At 49.0% G+C, this 23962-nt stretch overlaps 2 protein-coding genes across 2 annotated transcripts; both read right to left on the bottom strand.

Annotated features, from left to right (window-relative positions):
- Positions 1 to 1406: 1406 nt before the first annotated feature.
- TRPV2 (transient receptor potential cation channel subfamily V member 2) lies at positions 1407 to 15325 on the bottom strand. The gene is given in 19 exon segments (XM_036394888.1): positions 1407 to 1649; positions 2350 to 2444; positions 2873 to 2991; positions 4840 to 5147; positions 5226 to 5292; positions 6760 to 6925; positions 7206 to 7276; positions 7750 to 7845; positions 7960 to 8118; positions 8558 to 8734; positions 9308 to 9606; positions 10440 to 10580; positions 11040 to 11192; positions 11826 to 11906; positions 11909 to 11958; positions 13183 to 13477; positions 14320 to 14437; positions 14686 to 14848; positions 15029 to 15325. Coding segments are annotated over 16 exon segments (2349 nt in total). The 5' UTR covers positions 13422 to 13477; positions 14320 to 14437; positions 14686 to 14848; positions 15029 to 15325; the 3' UTR covers positions 1407 to 1521.
- A 4760-nt stretch (positions 15326 to 20085) lies between these two features.
- Positions 20086 to 22593, bottom strand: UBC (ubiquitin C). The gene is made up of 2 exons (XM_036394889.2): positions 22510 to 22593; positions 20086 to 21787 (listed from the first exon to the last, which is right to left on the bottom strand). The coding sequence occupies exon 2, from the start codon at positions 21779 to 21781 to the stop codon at positions 20408 to 20410; it is 1374 nt and encodes a 457-aa protein (XP_036250782.1). The 5' UTR covers positions 21782 to 21787; positions 22510 to 22593; the 3' UTR covers positions 20086 to 20407.
- Positions 22594 to 23962: the final 1369 nt, after the last annotated feature.

Here is a 23962-nt window from a genome sequence, read left to right as displayed (position 1 = left end):
AGCACCAAGCACAGCAATAGATTTATCACAGGCCAGATGAGCACCTTGCCAGATCTTGGGAACACTTAGGACAAAGCCATAGATGGAAAAAGCAGCTGAAGGCTTCACAAAGCAAGAAAACAACAGAAGGTGGAGCAAAAAAAGTCAGTTCCCACTCAGAGTCCCAGAGCAGTGAGGCTGGAGGGGGAATTGCCCAGCACAGGGGGGAGAACCCATTGAAGTGCAGGGAATACATTTTAAAACAAAGTTTTGCTGCCTGTCACATGCATGCAGTGAGGATTAAGGTGATGGTGTCCAAAAGGAAAACCTCCAAGGCTCACTCAGAGTGGAACTGAGACAGAGATCTCAGGTTGCATGGTTTATCTCACTGGAGGGAAGGTGAGATAAACCTTTCCTGGGATTCTCACCAACCTTCCCCTGGACTGGAAGGTGCATCCAGGGCAGCACCACCTGCTCCAGGCTCAGATGTGGCTGCACAAAATTACACGGAGCTGTGAAAAACAAGGGTTAACCCTCACAGCAGTAATCAGGAATCTGATAAGAACCTACAGTCCACACTGATAACACCTCCTCTCCCTTGCTGAGAAAGGCAGAAGCTCTAAAAGTGCATCCAAAAATGAACATTTTCAATTAAGTACACTTGCTGTATTGTTTACAGAAATTTTACATGTTGAATAGAGTGAAAAGTGAGACAGCTCATTTTTATCTCTTTTCCCACAGAGTTTACAGCAGGCTGCAAGTCACAAAAAGGAACAAGGTCCTTGCAGACATTTGCAGCAAGACAGGATGCCCATCATGAGTAACAGGAAGCAAAAACCACACACAAAGTGTTGGCCCATCAGTCTCTCAGGGGCCACGAGCAGGATTCTGCTGCTGTTTGTTGCAGAGACAAAGCAATCCATGAGAGTCCCAGAAATCCACCAGTGAAAGTTTCAGGTCCAGGAAATCCACATCACCTCCTGTGATTATAGGGAAACTTGCAAAGAATTTCATTCTGGAAGTGTGAAATGGGGATCCTGACGTGGATTAACCACAGAGCCCTGCAGGTGCTGCACAGGGTGAGGGTTTGTCCACCCACATCTCTCACCAGCACAGAGACAACTCCACCCTCAGCAGCTTTTAGGACTCTACAACACTTTTTATTCCAAAGCACTCTAGTGCAGTCCCTTGTGACAGGGATCATCCTCAGCCAGGTGATTCCTTGGGCATTATCCACATTATTCCATCAGCATTACCCCTGCACAGCTCAGAGAGCTCTGCCTTCCCCACTGCCCCAGCAATTCACTCCCACCAGTGGGTCTTTAGGAATAGTAATAAGAAAGTGTCAGGCAGAGAAAAGTCAAGTTAAAAACAGTTTCTTCAGAGGAAATGAATCATTAAAGTGCATGACAACACTGAAAGCCACAGGCTGAGCCACAGTCCTCCACGAAATGCACTTTGCTGCTGACAGTGCCTTCAGCTCTCCCAGCTGCAGGGGGAAGAGCAGCTCCTCTGGAGATGGAGGCAGGTCCAGAGGAGCTGTCAGAGCTCCCTGGGCTGTCTGTGCAGAGGAACCATCTCCGTGCCAGGTGCCTGGGGCTGCAGCAGCGCCAGCTCCTCCGGGGCAGCTGCTCGCGGTGGTTTCTGTGCTGGTCTCCAGGAGCTGGTGTCTGCAGCAGGGACACAGAGCAGCCCCTCATCAGCAGGAAGCTGACAAAGGGACCCAGCTTTAGAAGGGTGAAGGCTCAGGGAACACCCAACACACACCACAGAGCACTGCAACCTCCCCAGTCCTGGCAAACTGGCACCCAGGGGGAATCTGCACTGGAGGATGTGTCCAAAGCCACTGGAGCTCCTGGCCAGGCTGAACAAGATTTTTCTAACAGGGAAACAGCTCTGATTTCCACAGAGTTCCTTCCCAGCTCTACTAAGGGAAGCCAACAAAGGTCTCAGGCAGAATCTGACAGCACTGCCAGAGTTAATGCCCAGATTCAGGCTCTGAGAGCCCTGTGATTTTAACATCTGCAGGATGAATGAGCCTAAATTTTACCTTTCCTAGGAAAAGCCTCACATATTTGGGCTACTGAGCCAAAAATAAGAGCAGCCCTTGCTTTTCCTCAGCAGCATTTCCTGCCCCTTTCTCCCAGAGCTGGATAGGAATGGCATCTCCTTCATCCTCAGTTTGTTCCCAAACTCTGGCCAGCCCTACACTAAATCTTTATTTTCTCAGCTCACAAGGGATGCTGCTGTGGGGAAGCAATTTCAAGTTGGCCTGCCTGGAATGCCAAAGACATAACAACATGCCAAGAGCAGTTTGCTGAGCAGGAAGCTGAAAGGGAACTGCAGACCTTTCTTCATGACTAAATTTACCTTCTGGATTTAGTTCTGAATCATTGGTGCTCCCAGGTTCTTCCTTCAGAACTCCCACATCCTTTGCCCAATCTGTCCATTTAATTTCCTCTACTCTGGAGAGACAAAGTGACACAAGACACTGATGCCTGGAATGCAGCACCTCAAGGCAGATCTCGTTGTTCTGCAGCCTCCCAGCCCAGCTCACCCTGCCAACACCACCCTGGTGGTCTGCCTGCAGCAGCAGCACCTTACAGAGCTTTTAATTCGAGCAAAGATCTTCCACAATCAAAGCTCCACGAAGCAAAATATCTTTTCCCCCTGTATATTGCCCCCTGTTCTGGTTTCAAATTCTCCAGCTCAGGGAATGTTGTTAATACAAAGGTGGCAATGCTGGAGGATCAATTAATTCTCAAACCTCCAGCCTGGAATTTGGATGTAGCCAGGAGTGTGTGGTTGATCAGTGCTGAAATTCCCTGTGGTGCCCCAGGCTGTGACCCCACTGGAGCTGGAGAGTGAGGGGGGAATGGTCACTCTGCCTTACCTGAAGCACCACCTCTCATCTTTCTTATTGAGCCCCACGGACATGAAGCAGCCAGATCTCCTCTTCCCCCCCTGGCGCCACAACCAGGCCTTCTCTATTTCCAGGATGGCAATTGCCCTCTGAAAGAACAAAACCCACAAAATCAGAGAGAAGCCAGGGCACAGACAGAGCCCAGCCCAGCCTTTCCCCACTCAGAAACTCCTTGGGCTTGGAAGATCCCCAGGGAAACCAACCCCAAAGTGCTCCTGAAGTGGAGCCCAACCCCAAAATGCTCCTGAAGTACTGCCCCAGGTTACCCCTGCAGAGAGCTGTAAATACACCTAAAAATGAACCTAAAATTCAGCTGTAAATACACCTAAAAATGCACTTAAAATATAGGTGTAAATACACCTAAAAATGCACTCCCAGGGTGACAACTTCATGTGAAAGGCAGAATAATAGCTGAGCTTAGGACAGACATGTGGCATTCATATTTTCTGAAAAAAAAAAAATCCCTTAAGCCAGGGTTTTTCTCCTGGGAAGCTGAGAAGCCTCAGAGAAAAAGGAAAACAATAATTGTCTGATTTGCTTCTCCTGTGTTTTGCTGTTTTAGGATGTGTTTGGAGATTATTTACCCACAGGTGATTGTTTCATTGGATTCTGGTGTGAATTATTTTGACTTATTGGCCAATCAGGACCAAGCTGTGTCAGGGCTCTGGAGAGAGTAATGAATTTTCATTATTATCTTATTTATTCATTATTTCATATTATCATTATATTAGCCTTCTGTAAGTATCCTTTCTGTATTCTTTAGTATAGTTTAGTATTCTATATCATAGGTTAGTTTAGTATTCTATATTCTGTATTATATATTTAGTATTAGTTAATATAATATAGTAGCATAAAATAATAAATCAGCTTTCTGAGAGCATGGAGTCAGACTCATCATTCCTTCCTGCCACAAGGGCACCCCACAAATACAACGTGGGCTGAAGAGAGAAAAAAACAAGCAGGATGGGACTTGATGGGCTAAAGATGGAATTGGACCATTAACTGCAATATGCAAATGGAGCAGAACTTAATAAAAATGAGAGACCCCGTGACCTTGTGACCATTCATCTTGGGTTCATTTTGTGCCCATTCTGGTTCATCTTGGGTTCATTTTGTGACCATTCTGGTTCATCTTGGGTTCATTTTGTGCCCATTTTGGTTCATCTTGGGTCCATTTTGTGCCCATTTTGGTTCATCTTGGGTACAGCCCTGGCTGGGCTCTTGTGCTGCCCAAGGTGGATCCATTGAGCAGATCCTTTCAATAAATTTCTATTTTATTCTTTAGCTCTGTCCAGCCTCTGTTCTAGGCCAGCCTTCACAAGTCATCAGGGTAAGGGCATCAGAGAGGAGCCATGCAGAGCTTTGCTGGGCTCCAGGGCCTGCTGGGGCAGCTTTGCTTGCAGGGTAATTGAATTGTGGCTCTGAAGAGACATTTCCTGAGCTCATTCCAGCAGGCTGAAGAGCTGAGTGAGGCTGCAGTGCCACGGACAGATTGCTTTGGCTCCCCCAGCCCCAGCCTGGCTAAGCTGGAGCCAGTTGGTCTGTGCAGCACAGCTGGGACACATCAGCCTCCTGCTGGGCTGGGACCACCTGGTTACAGCAGCAGGGTCAGGCCCAGAGCACACCTGAGGGGAGCCCAGGGGCCAGGCTGACACTTTTTCCTCTGGGGCTCAGGTCTGAGCAGCTCCTGTGTTTTCCTGTGGCTGCAAGGAGTTCCCAGCTGGGAAACCAGGGTGGAGACACATCCCAGACTCCCAAGCTGTGTCTGTGAGGAAGGTGAAGGAAGGGGATGAAGGGTTCTGCTCAGGGCTTGCAGCAAGGTAAGAGCTGGCAGAGGTATCAAGCCAGCGCTAATTTCATGTCTTTGTGTTACCAAAGAAGTAAATGCTGTTCTGTGAGGAAGGCAGTGGCACCTGGGACTCGGTTTTGGGCCTCACCTGCAGCTTCCAGACGCTCTTGCTGTAGCCAGAAATATCCGTGACGGTCTCGCTCATGAGGGCAATCAGCATGTTCAGCAGCAGGATGTAGGTGAGGATCACAAACAGCAGCAGCAGCAGCATGACAAAGTACCTGAACCTGGCGTGCTCCTGGAAATCCAGGTCCCCCATGCCGATGGTGATCTTGAAGAGCTCCAGGGAGACGCTGAGCAGGCCCCCGTACATGGCGTGGCTGCCCGAGCTCTCCAGGGGAGCCAGGGACTTGTTCTGGGACACCGAGGGGGCATCGCCCATCAGCGTCACCAGGGCTGCGGGGAAAACAAACCTGAGCCCTCAGGAAAGGGATTTGTGCAGCTCAGCCCACACAGAACCCAGAGAGGGCTCACCTGCAGCAAAGCCAAAGAGGAAGATCATGTAGACCAGGAGGAAGCGCAGCAGGTCCCTCATGATGGTCTGAAACACAAACCAGGGGAAGTGCTGGGCTTTATCTCACCTGAAATCACCAGGATGATCTCACACAATGCCAGCTGACACAAACCAGCCCTCAGGAACTCTGACAGCAAGGTTTCCACCTTTCATTCAGTTTTAAAAACTGCAAATATGTATTAAATTACTTCAACAGGTAAATAATATCACTGGCAGCTTAATCTGACAGTGCTGTGAACTTCTTTGTTGCTCTGTTAGTATGAACAAGTAAGTATCCTGTTAGCTCCCACTATGGCTGTTTCCAAATAATTTCAACACACACCCCCCTCTCCTTTCCACAAATGGTGACCAGAATTCTTCCCTGGCACCTCGTTTCAGCCCTGCTTTGCCTTTCCAGTCCCAGGTTCCTCTGTGGATCTGGAAACACTTCTCAGGCCACGCTGAGCATCTCCAGGGGGCCCAAACTGGTTTTCAGTGCTGTTTGGAGCTGGACTTTGGCACCTGGGATGTTCAGCAGTGCCAAACGAGTGATTTGCTGCAGATGAAGACACTGACCCAATCTCACCCTGCAGCACCTGTGCTTCCACAGGACACCAATCCCAGCTCCTTCACTACTTGCACCTAATTCTTTTTGCATGTGCTAATTTTATTGCGACCACTACAAACGCTGCAGGCAAAGTAACTGAAGTTTTGCAGGCAGGCAGAGCAATGAAGCAAAATGACTGTTGTTTTTGATAGGTATTAATATCTGTATTGATTCCTATCTACTTCCCCTTCATTTCATCCTCTGATGAAATCCTCCTGACCCTCCTGTAGGATGAGCAGTTGCCTCTAGGCACCCTCTACACAATTTGTTCCAACACCAGCATTTCTGTCAATTCCCTGTTCATTTGCCAACTGCACAATTGTTTAGGAGATTCTGAGGACCAATTCTCATTACTCGGGAACCAAAACAACACATCTTGAAATTTTGGTGGCAATACCAGCCCAGAGCCTCTCCCTGCAGGGGTTTTTTGTTGATACCTTCTGGATCTGCAGGGGTTTTTTTGGTACCTTCTGGATCTGCAGGGGTTTTTTTTGTGGTAGGCTAGGGACAGGCGTTCGGAAGATTTCGGGCTGTGACGGAAAATTACAGGAATCTTTCTGCCTCCTTCTCCATAGATAAAGATCACCCTTAGAATGTAGCCAGACGTGTAGCCCCCCTAACCTATGCATGCCAGTAACTTTCCACTCCATACTAACCCTAGAAAGCAGAGCCAGACCCCCGTCTGACGTAGAGAAGCCACTTAGTCCATAAATACCCTCGAGACCCCTCAATAAACGCCTTTAACCGTCCACCACATTGGTGTCAGCGTCCGTTATTAGCCACGAAAGATCCCAAAGAGAAGATCGCAGTGCTAGACTCCGATACCAGGTCATCGCGGCCTTCACAAGAAGGCAACATAGTGGTGCCGAAACCCGGGATCGAACCAGGGACCTTTAGATTTTTGGTACCTTCTGGATCATGACGCTGTAGATGCCGGTGCGCTGGAAGCCGCGGGTGTAGTAGAGGGTGTTCACCCAGCCCAGCAGCAGGGAGAACACCATCACTGCCACATAGTTCTCTGAGCTGGCTCCATACAGCACTGCTGACAGCAGCAGGGAGAAGGCCTGGATGAAGCTGGAAGGGGAAAAAAAAAAAAAGGAATTGGCAGTGGCTCATCTCGGCAAAAATGGCCCTGGCAGATCTGCTGTGCAATAAAAGGTGTTTGGGGAGGCTGCGAGGAGCACGCAGAGCCCACCCAGCAACAAAAACAGGCTCAGGACAAGAGGCAGCAGCAGAGGTGCAAAGAGAGGGGAGCAGAGATCTGCTTTTCCTGCTCTCCAGCTCTGTGGCAGTGCTGGGGCAGCTCAGCTGTACAAAGCAGCAGCTCCAAGCTGTGGCAGAGGCCAGGACTCACATGAGGATCTCGATGCAGCTGTCAGAGCACATGGTCTTCAGGGACTGGCGCCTCCTCCTCAGGTACAGGCTCTGGGGAGCAAAATCAATGCACCATTCATCAGAGCCAGGCCATGTGAGAGAGGCAGCCCTGCCCTGCCCCAGGCAAAGCTCTGCTCCACGTGCTCCTCCTTTCATCTCCAAGATCCCCAATTTCACCCCTCCCAGATGAAAAAAGCCCTTATTTATAAAGGGCAAGGATAAACAAGGGCTGAATCATGCCTCAGCCCAATGGCTTTATTAATAGCCTGCATTAAATGCCAGGGATGCATTTTAATGCCACAAATCACAGAAGTCTCTCAGAATTATTTGCTGTTGTAGGACTGTGATCTCCCTTGCCCAGCAACCTGGCTTGTGCTGCCCCTGCCACTGCAGGTCTCACTGAGTGTCCCAGAGCAGGATTCCCTCCTGCACATCCTGGTGTCAGGAGAACAGATCCTGCTGCTCCATCCTGTTCCTTTTTTCCCCCCTGTTTTACAATGGAACCAGACAAGAGATCCCCCTACCTGAGCAAAGATCAGATAAATGCCTCCTAACAAGATAATGATCAGTCCAGAGACCCACAGGAAGCCTCCAGCTGTGAACTCCACTGGGAAGGAAGGCTGCAAGACAAAACCAGAACCACCCAAAGCAGTGGAGACGGGCAGGGACAGTGATGCCAACCACCCACATCTTTTAAATCTGCTCCATCCATCCAGAAAAAAGGCTGGACCTACCTTTACCCTTAAGGGCTGATAGTATGCAATGGCTGTGAAGATGATCATGAATGACAGGTAGGAGACAAAGCTGAAGTAGAACCTCTTGGAAGCAAAGGTTTCCCATTTTTGCTGAAGCAGTTTGTTCAGTGGCTCCAACACCACCATCTTGTACCGGTTCTGTGGGGAAACAAGGAACCAAAGTGCACCTGTGTGCCAGCAGGAATGGGAATTCACCTGGGGATGGTCTTTTTAAGGGCTGGAGCTGCTTGGCTTCAGCTGGGGAGTCGTTAAGGGGTTATTTAGTGTGAAAGATAAGAAATATTGCATAGAAGTCACTTCGTTGAGGTATTTGAACAAACTGAGGCTTAAGACAACCAAAGGATCAACATTTCTCTCAAATTATGGATGGTCAGAGCCATGCCAAGCAGCCTCCAAACAGCAACATCTGCAGATATCCCCATGAATCATTCCTTTTTCAGAGAAACCATCACCTGAAAGCCCACACGAACTTGAAATGCCACAGTTTCAAATTCATGCCACAATAAATATCCTGTTGGCTGCCCACTATGGAAAAGGAGAGGAAAAGCCTGTCCTGGAGCTGAGGTGAGAGGCTCACCGGGGTGTCACTGCTGTAGGCCAGGATCTCCAGCACAGAGTTCTCCTCGAAGCTGTCCAGGGAGGACAGGTCGTAGAGGGACACGTGGATGGGGCCGTAGGTCCACTCGGTGAACTTGCGGGACAGGTGCCGGTACGGGGGCTCCTGGATCTCCCTCTGGATGATGTGCCTGAAGATCTGACACAAACACAAGCCTGTCCCTGTGCTGCAGCTGCAGGAGGACACCCAAAGCAGCACAGCTGGAGCTGGGGCTCATCCAGCACCTGGGCCTGGCTAAAAGCAGGGAAACAAACAAATCTGGCTGCCCCAAGAGTGAGGCACTTTCAGCCCAGGGAGCAGGGACAGGGCAGGGGCAGCAGGGACAGCTGAGGCTCTGCAGGACACAGCTGGGTGGCTGGGAGGTGCCCTCCTTTGTGGTCACCTCTGGCACTGCCCCTGCCAGCAGCATCAGCACGGGTTGGGTGCAAGAAGCTCCAACCCCAAACCCCACCAGCCAGGGCTGCAATTCCCACCACCCCTGCTCCTCACCAACCAAGGGTGCAAATCCCACCACCCCTGCTCCTCAATAACCAAGGGTGCAAATCCCGCCACCCCTGCTCCTCACCAACCAAGGGTGCAAATTCCACCACCCCTGCTCCTCACCAACCAAGGGTGCAAATCCCACCACCCCTGCTCCTCACTAACCAAGGGTGCAAATCCCACCACCCCTGCTCCTCAGCACCCCCAGGGCTCCCCCCTGGCTGTCCCCACCTCCACTTTGCCTGTCTTGGCAGCAAGCTGCAGGGGATTTAAGCCATCATAGTTGACAATCTCCTCCAGTTTGCAGGTGGGGTCCAGCTTGACGCCCGCCTTGAGGATCTCCACGTAGGTGCTGCTGACAAACTTGGTGTTCTCCTCGGTGTCATCTGCAATCATCACCAGGGCGTGCAGCACCGTGTTGCCCTGGGTGTCCTGCTCCTGCAGCCTGGCTTTCTGGTGGGGGTTGTTCAAAAGGTAATCCACCACATCCAGCTGGTTGGTGCAGGCAGCCAAGGAGAGGGGAAGCTCACCTGAGGAGATCAGGACACAGCATTTGGAGGGGAAGCAGGAAGGGGTGAAAGAGGATTCAAGAAAGGAGGGGAAAAGCAGTCCTAGAAAAATATGTTAAATATATATATAAATATTACATATATATATATATATTTATATATATATAATTTATTTTATATTTTTATAAAATATATATTTTTATAAAAATATAAAATATATTGGAATTTATTAAAATGTATAAAAGATATTAAAATAATGTATGAAATATATTAAAAATATATAAAATATATTAAAATATATTAAAGTAATATATAGAAATATATTCAAATATATTAAAATATAAAATATATAGAAAAATATAGAAATCTATTTAAAATGTATAAAAATGTATTAAAATATATGAAAATAATGTATAAATATATTAAAAGAATATATAAAATATATTAAAATAATTTATAAAATATACAAAAATAGCCCAGATTTTTATAACAAACACAGAATAGGTTCTGCCTTTCTGCCTCAGTGTCTCTGGATTCTGAAAGGGTTTTACAATAAACAATTACTCTGTTTCTGGGGCAGCTGAAACACATCTCAAGCTGATCTCTCAAATGTGAACCAGCCAAGTATTGCTGTCTGAAGCCACTCAGACAGGATTAAACACATAAACCCAAGGATGATGGAAATGCACAGTGAACACCCCAGATATGAAAGGATTCTGCTTTGTAAATAAGTCAAGGGCTTGATTAAAGGGCACTGGAGATGGCACCAGAGGGGCAAACCCTTCCAGAATTAGTGGCATCACACACAGCGTGGCAATAAAAACCCCAGAGGAACATGTTCCACAGTGACTCACCAAAATAAAAGTAAACTCCTTCTTTCTTCTTCCTGAAGAACTCCCCGTGGGCCCTGGCATGGACATCAGCTCCATTCTCCACCAGCAGCTTCACCATCTCCAGGCTCCTTTTCTCGATGGCAATGTGCAGGGCAGTCTGGCCTGGGGCACAGCAAACCCTGTCACTGTGCCAGCCCAGGGGACAGCGGGGATGTCACAGCCTCAGGGCGGGCAGGGCTGGCAGCTGAGGGCTTTCAACAGCCTCAAAACCACCAGAAATTCAAAATCAGGGCAGGCAATTCCCCCTGCCTGGCACTGAGGTCCCAAACAGCCACGGGAGGGTTGAGGCAGCCAGACAAACTCATTTAACAACCACAGATCACTTCACTTTTACAAGTGCTTTTTATACTTTCCCAAGTAAATAATCTCGCTTCCTGGGTTATTAAAAGCATGTATCATTTCTGTTTTACAGACCAAGGAGGGTATAACTCAAGGCTGGAGGAGATGGAGCAGCAGAATCAGAAATAAAGGCTGAGTGTGCTGTGTGACCTGGGGGCTGCAGGAGCTCCAGGTCCCCTCTTTTCCCTTTTTCCTGCTCTTCTCACAGGAATCCTTCCTTACCTCTGTAGAAACAGTCAGAGCAGGACACGTTGACAAGTGGCCTGGGGTTCTGTGTCTTTTGGTCTATTTCCAGCAGGACTGGGATTGTGTCATTCTTCCCGTTTTTTAAGTTCAGCAGGGCTTTCATCAAGCAGGTCTTCCCAGTCTTTGCATCTGGCAGGGAGAGAGGATTGAATGGGCTGTGGGTGTGCTTTGCACACAGCTGTGGTGCTTGATTCAGAGATCAAACACAATCTTCGTTTTAAAGGTTTTTATCAGTATTTTTAGCAGTCCTGAGGCAAAAACCTTAGGATATATTCAATTAATGACATTCTCTGTGGTGGTGTTTGTTTCCCAGGATGAGGGAAGAGATGAGAATCTTGACTCCATGTTTCAGAAGGCTGATTTATTATTTTATGATATATATTATATATTATATTAAAGAAAGAGAAAGGATTTCATCAGAAGGCTAGAAAGGAAGGAAAGGAAAGATAATAAATTCTTGTGACTGACAGCTGGACTGTAATTGGCCATTAATTAAAAACAACCACATGAGACCAATCAAAGATGCACCCGCTGCATTCCACAGCAGCAGAGAATTATTTTTTTACATTTCCTTTCTGAGGCCTCTCAGGAGAAAAATCTTAGCAAGAGATTTTTCATAAAATACGTCAGTGACAATTCTCCACCCTGGGGTGAATACGAGGAAAACAAAAGAAGACAGAGGGCAAAGAGAAAGCGAAGAGCCGGGAGCTCATCCCCTGCCGCCCCTGTGGAGAACAAACCATCCCAGGAGCGGGGATGTACCTGTGTACTCGGAATTGGTGAGGAATTTGGAGCTCCTCCTTAAGTACTCCAGCAATCCCTCCAGAGCCTGGGGGCTGCCCTGACCACGGCGCTGAACAGCCGCTCCCTGTCAAAGCGATTCGGGTCCTTCTGGCTGCGGGACAAAGGCGGGGAACGGTCAGGGATGCCGGGGGGAAGGTGGAAAACGCCAAGTACTTGGTTTTAAATTTTTAAGACATTTAAAATAGTTTAATAGTAATAAAATGGTTATAAAAATAGTAATGTAATTAGTGATAAAAAATTTGGATAGTTGGGATTTAGGACAATGTGAGGCAATAAAAACAAAGCGTTATGGACCGTCCGAGTACCTTTTTCTGGGCAAAATGAACCCAAAAAAAGGACCCACGTGAACAGAGGATTAACTTTTAAAAACAATAGCTTGTTGCATATTTATACACTTCATACATGATGCATAAATTCTATATAAACAAAGGATTCTGTCTGGTCAATGCCAACTTAATTTTGACAGTGTCTTCAGGGCTGAAGAAGGTGGGAAGAACTATATAATTTTATATAATTTAATTATAATAATAATGTAATAAATAAATATAATTTAAATATAATAAAAAGAAATATAATTTATTATACTTTATTATCTATAATATTTATCATCTATAATATGTACTATTAATAATACTAATAATACTACTACTAATAATTATTATCTTTCTCTGAAATATTTAGGTGTCCTGTGGCTGCTGTGAATACTTTATTCCTTTCTTTAAAAAAATATCCCACATACATAGTTTCTATTTTAACATTATGTTATAACCTAAAACTATATTGAATACACTACTTGAAAAAATTAATGCAGCATAACTTTCTAACATAACACATATAATATTCATTTTAATATTTGCAAAAAGCCAATCATAAAATACACATTTTCACAGGAAGGTCTGGAGGGGGAAGTTCTGGAGAGCAGGGACAGGAATGTGCCATGAGCTCCAGTGGGACAGTGGAAGGAAGGAGGGAGATGGAGGAGATTTTGTTGGAGGGGGAGAAAAAAACCCACATAAATGTTTTATTTTTGAGTCAAGGGAAAAATAGAGACAGTTATTTCCCAGAATTCTCCTAAGTGGCTGCTCTTTCCATCAGCTGGAGCTGTTCCCAGAGCCGGGCTGATGTGCAGCCCTGGCAGGAATCCAGAGCAGAGAGAGGAGCCCAGGACCAGGGTCAGGCCCATCCCTGGGGACATTCAGTATTATGTTTAGTGGGATTTAGTGTGGATTCTTTCAGTGCACACTTGGGACAATCCATAGGATCAGGGTGGATCACCTGGACCAACCCAAATTGGTCAAACACCCCAGTTACTCACTTGCTGACGAGTCCTGGCCGATAATTCAGATTGATCTTGATTTTAGGGGCAAAGTCACTGCTCTCCTTCTGGTAAGGTGTCTCCAAGGGCTGTGGCTCTCCTTTCCTTCCAGGTCCTGACCTTTCTTCCTTTGTGCTCGGGGCAGGTTTCTCTTCCTGGGGGCTGTCATCAGTTTCCAGCAGTCCTATGAGCCTGTTCCTCTGAGCTGGGCCTGGCTGCCCATTTGTGAATTTATCCATTGCCAGGAGAGATGGTCCTGCAGGTCACAAAGAGGTTCCCTGTGGGGGCACTAAACCTGCAAAGGATGGGGAGAATTAACACAATTTCTTCACAAAACCCAAAGGTGTTTGGACACAAAGAGAGTTCCCAGGTTGACCACAGGTCCCTTGAGAGGGAGATTTGGTAAAACTCTGCGTGGAGGAGGAGTATTTGAATAAAGGATCAGGGTCCTAAGTGGGGTTCCAGTGGAGGAGAGGTTTAGAGGCAGCTCATGAAGCACAGGCAACTGGTGTGCAGCACATCTGAGCCCCCTGAGTGGGATGACCTCACCTGTTGGCAGCAGCACAGGCTCCTGACATAAAAGGCAAGGAAAGTGGCTCTTGAGGGGTGTGTGATCGTGGTTCTTGTCTCAGTGCAACCAGCACAGGCACAGGCTGCTCACCAAGTGGCCAAGAAGATAAAGGCTCACTGGGGGCCCTCCTTGGAACAGGGATGAGTTTGCCCACAGTCCCTGCTGGGGAGTTTTACAGGGAAAAACACCTGCACAAAGTGCCTGGCATTTCATCCTTGATGGGCAAAATGACCTCCTCAATATTTGGAGCTGCTGGTTGTGGATGTGAGCACAGAACTGGAGCTCCCAGCTGCAAGGCAAGCACAGTCCCAGCCCTGGGAGCCTGCACAAGCACAGCTCTGCCCAAGAGCAGCAGCACAGCAGAGCCCCCAGCCAGCCCTTCTCTCATCTGAGAAGGATGTTCTGGTTTGAAGAGCCAAAACAGAGTTTCCTGAGCTCTGTTTTCCTCTTTGGGGACATCTCTCCACATCCTGTGGGCGCATCTCAGACCACACCCAGGGCACAGAGCCCAAGTCAGCATCTCGCAGGATTTGAGAGGCAGAAATTGAACATCCACAGCCACCCACCTGCAGCAGAGCTCTGCTCAGCAGCTCCTCCTCATTCCCAGGCACTCCCTCCAAAGGGTTAACAGGTTTGCTCTGAAGAGAAATCTCCCTTGCTGGGGCTACAGCCAGACTCCATAGCCTGCACCAGCAAAGAGGTAAATGGACACAGCACGAGCATTTAGGCTGGGAAAAAAAACCACAGCTCTGGGCAGAAAACAGCCACCAAACACCTTCATGCAGCTCACAGCAAGAAACCCAAGGGCTGGTTTGGAGACAAACCGTGGTGATAATGCAGACACTCAGTTTAGTCTGCGCTCCAGTGACAAACATTCCTCTGCACACACCCTTCAGTCCCCTCAGCCTTGCTTCCCTCCCCACAACACTTACTGGTGCATCTGCCGAACCCTTTAGAAGGATATCTGCACTTCCACAACAGTCTGCTCGTGCTTTTCTGTCTTCCTCTCCCCCAAATCATTCCTCAGCTGCAGTTTCCATCCCTCCACAGCGCTCAGGAGAGTTATTTACTGCCGGTCTTGCACAGACAGAGCGTCTGGGTGTTAAAAGCAAGAGCAAAATGGTCCCATAAACCAGGACCCTGAGAGGGATCCTCCTTCTCTGTGCATCCCTGGGAGCTCCCTCTGCCTCCCAGCTCCACTGGCACTTCCCAAGAACTGAGTTCTGCTCCCTGAGCCCTCTCCAAGCCCGGCTGTCAGAAGAGCTCAGCGCTTACCAGAAGTTGCTGCAAGCTCCACCCAAAGCTGATCTGACGAGGAGTCCCCACGGGTCCTTCAGAGGGGAAAAACCTCCCAGCAGAAACCAAGTCAGGCACCAAGAGGTGTCAGCTGGCCTCAAGGCAGACCCAAAATCATTCCCATCCATGGGTGAGAAGCTGTGCAGGGAAGCCCATGTTCATCTGGCAGTGGCACAGCGTGGAGCTCCTGGCTGCTCCATGAGGGAATCCAGGGATCCTGTGGGAAGGAGCAGCCCCAGAGCCCTGGGGTTCACCCAACGTGTGGCTTTTTGCAGAGTGAAGGAGGCTTGCACAGGAAATGACTGGCTGGATTTCTCACTGAAGGGGAGAGCCAATGAGTGCAGTGCTCTTATATGGGAAAGCTGCTGCCTACTGCAAATTCAGAAAGTTTAACCCCTGCCTGCACAGAGCCTCTGCCTCCCCCACAGCCCCCTGAGCCCCCCAGAGCTGCCCAGGAGCAGCAGAAGTGCCTGGAAGAGCTGAGGCTGAGCTTGGTGTGGGAAGGCAGCTCTGCAGAGCCCCGGGGACACAGCCTGATGTGCCACCAAGGGCAGTGCCAGCTGCTCCTCAGGGCTCAGCAGTGCCCAGGGCAGCCCCAGACCCTCAGGGCGCTGATCACTCCCTCTGCTCCAGGGCCTGGGTGTGCTCCAGAGGAGAAAAGTCCTCTACAAATAGAGAGGCTTCCCCTGGGAGCAGGGATGAGGAGTTGGGCTTGATGATCCTTGGGGGTCCCTTCCAACTCAGAATATTCTGTGAAATCTGAGTGGATGTACCCCCAGCCCACAGCTGACTGTCCTGGGGCCCACACACCCCAAAAGTGCTTCACTTTCCCCTCCCAGAGCAGGGGACAGCAGCCCTCAGCTGTGGGGACACTGGGGTTAGGTCCTGCAGGGTGACACCAGCACCCTCCGCCCCAGGGAAGGCAAACCCCAAATTCCAGCAGCCTTTCCCCAGGGGAATGCCGCTGCCCTGGCTCCCACCTGAGCTCCTGATGCTCCACCAAGCCTTTGGTGTGACCCAGAGCTCAGCTGGGAATTCCCATTAACGAGCAAAAGGCCGAAGAGCCCTTCCCATGCACAGCTCCCAGCTGGGGCTGGTGGTTTCTGGCATTCCCAGGAGGAATCCCAGGAGGGAGGTGGCCCAAAAGGACAGAGCGGGGCTGTCCCAGCAGGACACGGAGCTCTGGCTGTGCCTCCCTCCTCCCAAAGCTGCCCTGAGGCACAGCAGAGCCTGGAGCAGCCCCGGGCCTGCAGGAGGCCGTGACACCCGCTTGGAACAGGAACTGTCCCAGCTTTGAGCAGCTGTGAGGCCCCTCCCTAGAAACGCACCAAGAAATGGCACAGGGCCCTTCCGTCCTCGTGGTTTTGCAGAATATTTCAAGTTTATATCTGAAGATTGCTGTGTTTTAAAATGAAGCAGGTCCAGTGACCACACAAAGCTGCTTTTTTATCCATGATGGATTCTTAATAATTAATTCAGACCCACGGAACAGCCTATAAAGAAGAGATAAATGCAAAATCAGGTCTGATCTCTCCAACCCCTCCCTCATTGCAGCCTTGCACTGACCTAGCCCAGTTTGCTGTAGCTGTGTTACACTTTATTTACTTTATTTTTATATAATATATTCTATAAATTATATAATATGTTATATATTATAATATAAAATATACACTCTATACTATATTATATATTATAAATATTATATATAATATAATATACATAATATATTATATATTATATAGTGTGTGCAAATATATATAATATATAAATATTATATATGATAATGTATCTCATATGCTTATATCTATAATAGAATATACAGTATATATATATAGTATATATGATACATATTAATATATATTAATATATAATATATAAAGATATATTATCTATCTATATTATAACTATAAATGAGTAATTCACAGCAGGAAAAGCAATGTCTGGAACCTGCTTAAGCAAAAGGAAGCATGAGGATGATGATGGTGTTTGGAAAAGATGCAAACAAGAACATTTACTGAAATATATATTCTGTGTTCACCTAACTTCCCATTTTTACCAAATACTGAAAAACATAACAGTCCTGTGATTGATACCATGTTTTCAGTAGGCCATAAATAGAAGTTCAAAGTCACTTGTAATTTAGTTACAGGATTGATCTGTGGCCACTCAGGTGTAGCAGCTCAAAATCATCTTCACAGGAGGAGGAAAACCTGTAATCACAACATGCAAGGGTGGAGAACTAAAATACAACAGGAAGGCCAGCAAAAGAAAACGTAATTTCTTTTAAAGGTGTATTTTCACACTTGGGAAAGCATCAAGTGTTTTTGCAAGGCCCTTTCTTTTTTTATTTTTTCCATGTAACTGTTATGTAAAAACCACACTGAAATGATGAATTTGAGCAGCTTCATTTCTTAGTTACAGATGGAAATCAGTACCTCAGCCAGTGCCCAATCTGAAACATAAATATTCCTAAATGTAATCCCTTGTCAGAACTTGTCTGATAGCCCAGGGAACCCAATTAATCTACACAAGAGCACTTCTGGAGCTGCAAGCTCCACATCAAAACATTTATGGCTCCAATCTATATTCCTGGAGGGACCCATCCAGCTCTCTCCTCCCTAAAATGGAAATTTCTTTCTACTTGATGCATCCCTTTCTGTAGGATCAGAGCCTGCAGGAATGCTCTGCTGACAATCAGGGAGCAGCAGAGGAAACTCCAGATGGAAAAGAACCGGTTTGTGGAGGAACAGCGACATCCTGTGGCCACCGAGGCAGCCGAACTCCTGCTGCTTTTCAAACAGCCAAATTGGGCAAAAATCTTTAAAAAACACCCCTGGTTGCTGTGCGTAAGGCTGCAGAAATACTGAGGGATTTATTCCAAATATTCTCAATCCTATAGGATTATGTTGTGGGGCAGCTGAGAAAGGAGAAAACCCCAGATGTATCCAAACCCAGCATAATGGGGTCTTTCATTTCTCTTTCTATAGGTATAAATAACTTTTTAAAGCACATAAGACAAAACCCAAAAATCTTGGCTGGTTTTTCTTTTTGGAGTTTTGTTTGATTTCTTTTTTTTTTTTTAAGAGAACAGACTAGAAATTAACTGAAGCAAAAAGAAAAAAACTCAAAGGCCAGTCACAAAACTTAGATTACAGCAGGATTAAAAGAAGTTACCAGAATTTGTTGTAAATATGGGAGCATTAAGATTATTCTAATAGCATAGAGATTCTGGCTAAAACATATTGAATTATTATTTTAGTTATGAATAGTTGTCTCTAAGCAGACTTTTGAGGTACCACCATATTGTAGGAGTAAAAAAAGAGTATTTTAATAATATTAATCATTTGTATTGCCTGACACCTTACTTTGTTTTATGTTAATAACTTTGGTGTAAACACTGCATATTATACAAATTCATATTCACATTTCCTTGTGATTCATATCCATTTCCTTAATTTACTTAAATTACAAGGATTTTTTTCTCATTAATGAAGAAATCCTTGCAGTCATTTCCTGGAGCACCCCAGGTACCAGTGGAGGGCACAGTTCCAAACCAGCTTGGCTCAGGCCAAAACCCAGCGCAGAGGGACCTGCAGACCCCTCCTGTCACCTCCCCAGGGTCCCTGGCCCTGCAGGGCACCCCAAACCCCAGCAGAAACGTCAGGAATGTTGTTGGACTAAGCCCTTTTTTAACTTAGAAATGGGACAACCGAGAGGCATTTTAAAAACTCTTACTCTGTTTTTAGTCTCATTTGAAGGGTGAGACAACACAATGTTACATGCTACACAAACCTTCTGTCAAATTTAAACAATTTTCTACAAATCTATTTCCCTGCAGAATGTCAGTTTATTCAGTGCCCACCCCAAACCCCAGCAGGAAAATCACTTTATTCATGTTTATTCAGTGCTTTATTCCTGTGGGGCTGTGAACTGCTCAGGGACTTCAGGCAGGGCTGCAAACACCCAGCCCAGGGATGGCTGGGGCTGGAAGGGACATTTGGAGGTCACCCTGCCCAACCAGGGCCACCCCAGGTGGTTGCCCCAAATTCTTTCCCTTATGGCCTTTCAGTCCCTCACAGGAAATGCCTGCACAGCCTCTCTGGGCACCCTGCCAGAGGGTTAAACTGCAAAAAGCACGAAAGCAATTGCAGGAGAACTCAAACTAAGGGAAGTCTCCTGTGGCAGAGACAGTAAATGTTTATTTAACTTTGTATTTCTGCTAGCTCAGCAGGCAGGAAAGCAAGCCCTGCCCCTAAAAAACAAAACCCAATCACGGATGTAACCCTCAAACCCACACTGACCTGCAGCGTGCAGTTTTCTATGAGAACAGCAACTTTATAGTTAACTTCCCTTACTTACCACAGATGCCCAGTGATGAAATCCAGAGGGAGCAAACCAACTTCCACAGCAGGGAAGTTATCTCCAGCGACAGGAGGGGTGCCTGGCACCGGTTTGGGGGCAGCGCAGGCTGTGCCCCATCTCAGGGCGAGCAGCTGCCAGAACTCAGCAGGTGAGGACAGAGACAGCCCCCCCACAGCCTGGGGGGTTTTTGGGGAAGGGCAGATGGAGATTCCACCCATCCCCCTCTGAACACCCTCCATCGCAGCTGAACCAGCCCAACCCCACCTGTCTGAGCTCCCTTAACCCACCTCATAAAAAACAAAACCCAAACCCAGCTAACCCAGACTTTAGTGGGAGCCCCCTCCTTTGTGTAGAGCCCACCAAACCAGGCAGTTCTTACCCTGCTCAGTCACCCACTGCCCTTTCAGGCCTCACCTGCCCACCCAGCACACAACTCCCACTGTGGCCAGTCCTCCCCCAGACCAACACCCCCATCCCGAGCCCCTTCAGGGCAGTGCCAGGCACTGGCAACCCCCACACCCCACCTGGGGCCAGCAAACAACTCAAACCACAAGCCCAGGACCTGCAGCAAAACCAACCCCATGCAGGGGCCACCACACCATTCTGTGGGGTCCTTATATCCCACCTGGGAGCAAAGTGCTGCTAAACTCTAGGAAGAAAAAACAACATGGTAATTATTAGCACTTCATTAAGATTTTAATCCAGATCCATTTTAACCACAAGGTTGGTCCTCATCATACATGCACAGAGGCTTAAACTGCCATGGTAAGAAGCCAAAGCATTTCACTGAATACACGTTTCACCTGCTTGAACTGAGACAGACTACAGAGTGTAATGTGCAACAGAAAACTTTATTAGCATTTCAACAGACAGCTGTTCAGCAGTTACTCAAGCTTGCATTAACTTTGCGTTAACTTAATATTAAGACATTGAAGAACTACAGTGCAAACACAAGTGCCACTGGCAACCCTGGTGTCAAGCAAGAAGCACAAGAACTTAACAGCCCCCCCTGAGGCGCAGCACCAGGTGCAGGGTGGATTCCTTCTGGATGTTGTAGTCAGACAGGGTGCGCCCGTCTTCCAGCTGCTTCCCTGCGAAGATCAGCCTCTGCTGGTCAGGGGGAATGCCCTCCTTGTCCTGGATCTTGGCCTTCACGTTCTCGATGGTGTCACTGGGCTCGACTTCCAGGGTGATGGTCTTGCCAGTCAGGGTCTTCACAAAGATCTGCATGCCACCCCTGAGGCGCAGGACCAGGTGCAGGGTGGATTCCTTCTGGATGTTGTAGTCGGACAGGGTGCGGCCATCTTCCAGCTGTTTGCCAGCGAAGATCAGCCTCTGCTGGTCAGGGGGAATGCCCTCCTTGTCCTGGATCTTGGCCTTCACATTTTCAATGGTGTCACTGGGCTCAACTTCCAGGGTGATGGTCTTGCCAGTCAGGGTCTTCACAAAGATCTGCATGCCACCCCTGAGGCGCAGGACAAGGTGCAGAGTTGACTCTTTCTGGATGTTGTAGTCGGACAGGGTGCGCCCATCTTCCAGCTGCTTGCCAGCGAAGATCAGCCTCTGCTGGTCAGGAGGGATCCCTTCCTTGTCCTGGATCTTGGCCTTCACATTCTCAATGGTGTCACTGGGCTCCACCTCGAGAGTGATGGTCTTGCCAGTCAGGGTCTTCACAAAGATCTGCATCCCACCTCTCAGGCGCAGCACCAGGTGCAGGGTGGATTCCTTCTGGATGTTGTAGTCGGACAGGGTGCGACCATCCTCCAGCTGCTTGCCAGCGAAGATCAGCCTCTGCTGGTCTGGAGGGATGCCTTCCTTGTCCTGGATCTTGGCCTTCACATTCTCGATGGTGTCACTGGGCTCGACTTCCAGGGTGATGGTCTTGCCAGTCAGGGTCTTCACAAAGATCTGCATGCCACCCCTGAGGCGCAGCACCAGGTGCAGGGTGGATTCCTTCTGGATGTTGTAGTCGGACAGGGTGCGCCCGTCTTCCAGCTGCTTGCCAGCGAAGATCAGCCTCTGCTGGTCAGGGGGAATGCCCTCCTTGTCCTGGATCTTGGCCTTCACGTTCTCGATGGTGTCACTGGGCTCCACCTCAGAGGTGATGGTCTTGCCAGTCAGGGTCTTCACAAAGATCTGCATCCCACCTCTCAGGCGCAGCACCAGGTGCAGAGTTGACTCTTTCTGGATGTTGTAGTCGGACAGGGTGCGCCCGTCTTCCAGCTGCTTGCCAGCAAAGATCAGCCTCTGCTGGTCTGGGGGGATCCCTTCCTTGTCCTGGATCTTGGCCTTCACGTTCTCAATGGTGTCACTGGGCTCCACCTCAAGGGTGATGGTCTTGCCAGTCAGGGTCTTCACAAAGATCTGCATGTTGACCTGCAAGACATACAGATGCTTCAGCTACAGCCACTTAATCAAATAAAGCCTTCAGTAAATCCTAAACAAAGATATTAACGTTGCTATTTCCCATCAGTTAAAATTTCTTACTTTGGTTGTAGGAAACGTGAAATTTAAATACCGTTTTCCAGTTTGACTACCTAAACCTGGTTTGAGACAAAGTCCCCTGAGCTCTTTAAACAGATTACTCTCATCACAGGATCCCCAGACCGCCTCTCCTTTATGCCCGCAGTGCAGCAAAGCGGCACCGGAGCCCCCAGACCCCCCTTACCCCCGGCAGGGCAGCACCGCACCCCCAGGGCCCGCCCGAGGGCAGCGCTGCGGCAGCGGAGCCGCGACCGCCCGCACTGCGGCACCGAGGGAGGGCCGGGCCCGCCCCGCGGACCCGCCCTGCGGCAGCGCCGCCGCTCCCCCGCCCCGGTAGTGACTCACAGCCGCCTTCCGGCACGGACGGCCCGGCCCGCGCCATCTTCCCCGCAGCGCGGCCTCCTCCCCAGACAAGCCTCAGCCTCATCCCCCCTCACCCCCGGCCCAGCTCTCACCGGCGCGGCTCAGAGCGCTACACAACGCTGCGCAACTCCGCCAGCGGCTCCCTCCGTTACCCTGCTGCAAACCGCCCGGCAGCGCCCGGCACGGTCCTGCCCAGAGCACCGGGCCCACCTCCCCCTCCCCGCACCCCCAATTCCCCTCAGCGCACTCACGTCTGCGGCCCTGAACGATAGCCCGGTATAATATTTCCAGCGGTGCGAAACCTGGAATCTGCCGAGTGACGCACACCCGCCCTTATTTATAGGGCTGCTGGATACGCAGGCCCCGCCCACAAAAACTAATGTGTCCCTCCGCCTCCCAAAGTAGTCCCCAGGAAAAGGTCCCTGTTGTGGCGCGCACTCGCCTTTTCCCCGCTCCAATCCCTCTTCCGCAGGCAAAGGGGTCCCAGAGTTTCAGCGAGGGGGAATCAGACCCTAAAAAATCGGCAAATTTCTGAGGGCGCGGATGGATCTGGGACCGTTTTTCGCCCCGGCGCTGCGACCAGGCGTTGGTGGGAAGACCGGGAAGTCTGGCGGTGATTGGTGGGGTGGGCTGCAGGGCCGGCGCCGATTGGCTGCTCGGGGAGGGGCAGTTGACGAGGGGCGGGGGTGGCGGGGGCAGGGAAAGCTCTGGAAGGTTCGGCGCTGCTCGGCGCTGATTGGCCCGCGGTGAGGTCACGCTGTTGCTGAGGGGGAGCCGCCTAGCGGGGCAGATTTCGGCCGGGGGGGGGGGGAAGCTGACGCCGTAAAGGGACACTGAGGGGGATTAGGATGGGGATTGGGATTAATGATGGTGATAGAAACAATACTGGGGCTTCTTTAGTTCCTGCAGTGCTCAGGGAACAACCTGGCACAGACTTGGGGGAAAGGTGCCCTAAAAAACGGGGGTGACCCTTGGCGCCAGCGTTTTGTGACCCACTGCAGCCTCTGGCCAGCCTTTTGCCCAGGGTGGAGGAAAAAATATCTTTTTCTCCATGGAAAAGCCCAGGACGGGTTGTAGGGCTGGTGCTGGCCTATAAAGCTGTGAGGAAAAGCAGAACTGAGTTAGCTGGGTTGGAAAAAACAGCATAATCCAGGAGGATTATGACAAACAGGAGGGTTGGTGGCTCCTGGGTGTGACACGAGCTGTCCCCTCACGCGGCCCAGCTCCAGGGCTGCCCTGGAACGGGTTGGAGCTGGCTGAGCAGGTAATGCTCTCGATGTGAGCCTGCAAAACAAGCCGTGGGATGAAATGCTGACATTTGAAATTCAAACAGTTGTTTACTCACCTCCAGAACAGGAAGCTTTGATCGGTTATGAAGTAGCCACCGTCTGTGAAGTGATGTGGAAACGTGCCTCGGGTTAATTAAACTTCATTATACCTTTCAGACAGGCTCTGAACTAATTTTGTACCGTATTAAAGATGGAGTGCACGAAATCCAAGATGGGTTTTGTGGTTTTTTAGCAGCTTTATCTGCTGCTCCTTCAGTGAGGCCAGATGACCTTGTTAAATCCTCCACTCACAAAGCATCAGCACGTGTCTGACTGGCAAGATTCACTGCAGAGCTGCTCTATTTCCCCCTAAAAACACCTCAAACCCAGACAAAAATAACAAAACCACAAAAAAAAAAACCCCAAAAAACAAACC

This window comes from Molothrus ater, chromosome 21 (genome assembly GCF_012460135.2).
Source record: "Molothrus ater isolate BHLD 08-10-18 breed brown headed cowbird chromosome 21, BPBGC_Mater_1.1, whole genome shotgun sequence".
In the NCBI taxonomy this organism is placed as follows: Eukaryota; Metazoa; Chordata; class Aves; order Passeriformes; family Icteridae; genus Molothrus; species Molothrus ater.
The sequence above is the reverse complement of the archived record's forward strand: the minus strand, read 5'-3'. Positions and strand labels throughout refer to the sequence as shown.